The sequence below is a fragment of the Alligator sinensis genome, unplaced genomic scaffold (assembly GCF_000455745.1).
Source record: "Alligator sinensis unplaced genomic scaffold, ASM45574v1 C65824621_1, whole genome shotgun sequence".
NCBI lineage: Eukaryota > Metazoa > Chordata > Crocodylia > Alligatoridae > Alligator > Alligator sinensis.
In genome coordinates this window covers 316-3,331 of record NW_005844685.1, presented here as the reverse complement: position 1 = coordinate 3,331, position 3,016 = coordinate 316, and the positions used below count along the sequence as shown (strand labels likewise).

Below are 3,016 nucleotides of genomic sequence, written 5' to 3'. Positions count from 1 at the left end.
GGGAAACACTGTTCCAGGAATACAGGGCAAAACAGGGGACACTCATAAAGCCCTATTACTGGCAGACACTGAGCCACAGCTGTGCCAAATGCCCCTATCATATACGGACAGGGGAAGAAGCAAGAGTTCCTTATGTGGAATTTCACAAGGCCTTTGGCTTCCCATACGGACAAATGACTCCTCAGAACAAACACATTATATTCTATGAACTGAGAAACTCTTCCAGCATGTTAGTCCAAAAAGGCCATGCTACAAATTGCATCGAGTATAACATCCATCCAGAATCCGTGTTATTCGAACTGGGTGGTTACCTAGACTCAGTTACATATAGATATGATAGCATTGGATACATCATTCTTTATTCCAACTACTCTCCTTGTAATGAGGCTGACCACTGCTGCATAAGCAAGATCTACAACTTCTTGACCAAGTATCCAGACATCATCCTATGTATATATTTCTCTCAGCTTTACCATACTGAGGATGATTTCCCTGTATCTGCATGGAACCGTGAAGCTTTGCGAAGTCTTGCCAGTTTGTGGCCTCATATGACTTTACACCCACTTTGTGGAAGAATGTGGCATTCCCTCCTCTGCAATTTTGTGAGTAATATACCAGAGGCAACCTTTTATTATCCAGTTTTACCTGCAAGAGCATTAGCTGACCAACAAAATTTGTATAGAAGTAACACCATTACAGGAATGAAATCTTATTTTATGAAAGCATCTCCCCAAGCAACATATGGAAACCCAAACGTATTTCAGAACTTGCAGAAATCTTCTTTCACTAAAATAGCCTCTCAGCAATCTGCATCAATGATGAATGGCAAATTGCCACCACTGATGAGTCAAAACCATTTGGTGCCTTTTACTAACACACTTCCGCCTTTTGGGAGGAAACACCTATACTCCAAACCAAAAAATATTGTAAGGCACTTAAAAATGCCTCAGGAATTCAGTGAATTTAATGATTCCCAATTCTTTCCCAGTGAAAGGCCTGTTCAGATGATAAAAATCACTGAAAAACTTACAAGCAGCAAAAGCAGAGACCAAAGGGGGCAAAAAAAGAAGGAAAGTAAATTCACCTCTTATAAAAATTAATATTCTGCTGGGACTGAATGGCTTAGAGAATTGATATGGACATGAAACCGCCTACCTTTAGAATACTAGTCTGAATATATCCCAGATCAGTAATGATGTACATTCAGTGCTTTCTGATGACTTTTAGTGACTTTTGACAACCGGATTTGATGATCTCAGTTTAATATCTACTAGAAAGATACTGGTAGTATTCACCACCATGACTGGACCCTTAGTGGCAGCTTCGGCAACAAAGGCTAGGATGAAACAGGCAACATAGGCCAAACTCTGCACCCACCTACCTTCAGGTGAAGGTAGAGTCCCACTACCTATTCTCTGAATACAATGTCTTCCCTCTTCACCCTTTATCAACAAGTTTGCATATTTTAAAATTACATATGGATATGTAATACCAGAGCACATGAAAAACAAAAATGCAGAGAGTCTTTAAGACAGATCTTTTACATATCAAGATAATAGACAGTATGAAGCTAAAGTTATACTTCAGATCAATGTTCTTGCTGTTGAAGTAGACTATATTTGTTAATGATAACATTGCAACTACCATGAAGTTGGTAGCTTTAACTCTTCAGCTGGCAAAGAGCTTGTGAGCAGGGGTACAGAAACTTGATGCAAGAATGAACACTGGCTAATTTTGTCAAATCAATTTCCACACCCTCCCCCACCCTCATTTTTATGGCTGTGGCATGAAGCCTGGGTACATCTATCCCTTATCATGCCCAAATCCTCAAACCAAAGCTCTGCTTTTCACTCTACATGCAATATTACAGTACAAAACTAATCTAATCTAAGTGATGTGCCACTTTCCAATCTGATGATGTAACTTGCCAAGTATATTCCTCTAGGGAGGTGGCTTATTGGGCTGAAGTCAGGCATGTGCATGGTTTGCAGACGTAGGCCTCAGTGCAAGAACTTTTCCTCCTGTACTAAACTCATGTCCATAAGACACGTCATGCTTTAAGGCCTGCTACACCTACACTGAAGACTCTTACACAAGGAGCCTCCCCCGATGTCAGCAAGAGAGGGCCTGGCTACTTGAAAGAGAACAGGCTACTTGTACTGCAACAAGCATTAAAAGACAAAAAGGGAGCAGTTAACTGGAAGCAGTTCAAGACGCATTGGTTAAAGGCGACTTTCACAAACCCCTTTTGTGGGGCTCATTCTTTTTGCCTGGCAGGCTGGACTGGCCGTGCCCATCTGTCTGCAATCCAAATCCAGCTGGTGTTCCCAATCCAGCACCCAGGTGGACACAGCAGGCACCATCTGGCCACATGGAGGATGGTGGGGGTCAGGTTGCCTCCAACGCACCCCGACAAGGGAAAGGAGCCTGATCCGGCCCCATGGAGAAGGAAATGGATATAGCTTGGCCCTGAAGTGGGGGTGGGCATAGCCAGGTTTTAACTTGGTCTACTGGGTGGGGGGGAAGGGGGGCTGGGTGGAAGGGACTTGTTCTCTGGCATCAATCAGGTATGCACAACAGATAATATTTTCATTTTCACTACTGTATGTATAGCCAGTCTCTTGTTCATGTTACTGACCTTTAATTGAAGTTATTTAGGTACACTGGTAGTTGCAGAAGCGTAACAAAACAGATGGCACTCAGCACAGCAGCAGTACTATGGGTAGCTGGGGCTCCTGGATGCCAATGCCAGTGGTGCTACCAGCTGTCTGCAACAGTGTCTGTTATTTTTCCATGCCCCACCCTCCCCAAGTTAGCAAGTAGGACTATTGTCATAGTTGCCCCACCTTAGTTATGTTACTTGGTCAATACTGGTAGTATAATTTATTAATAAAAACACTAGTAGTTACATTTTGAATCTTACCTGTATACATATATATTTAAAGTCCCTTCAAGGAGGTGAGGCCTAGCACTGAAAGGAAATTGCTTCTCCTACCCCTCAGCATTACTGAGGAAA

The 3,016-nt window shown here is 42.6% G+C and overlaps 1 protein-coding gene across 1 annotated transcript; it reads left to right on the top strand.

Annotated features, from left to right (window-relative positions):
- Nucleotides 1-11: 11 nt before the first annotated feature.
- Nucleotides 12-1,100, top strand: LOC102377550 (putative C->U-editing enzyme APOBEC-4; the record flags this gene model as incomplete). Its single annotated transcript, XM_006039361.1, has 1 exon — nucleotides 12-1,100. A coding segment is annotated over one exon (1,089 nt), but the record flags the coding sequence as incomplete, so codon positions are not given.
- Nucleotides 1,101-3,016: the final 1,916 nt, after the last annotated feature.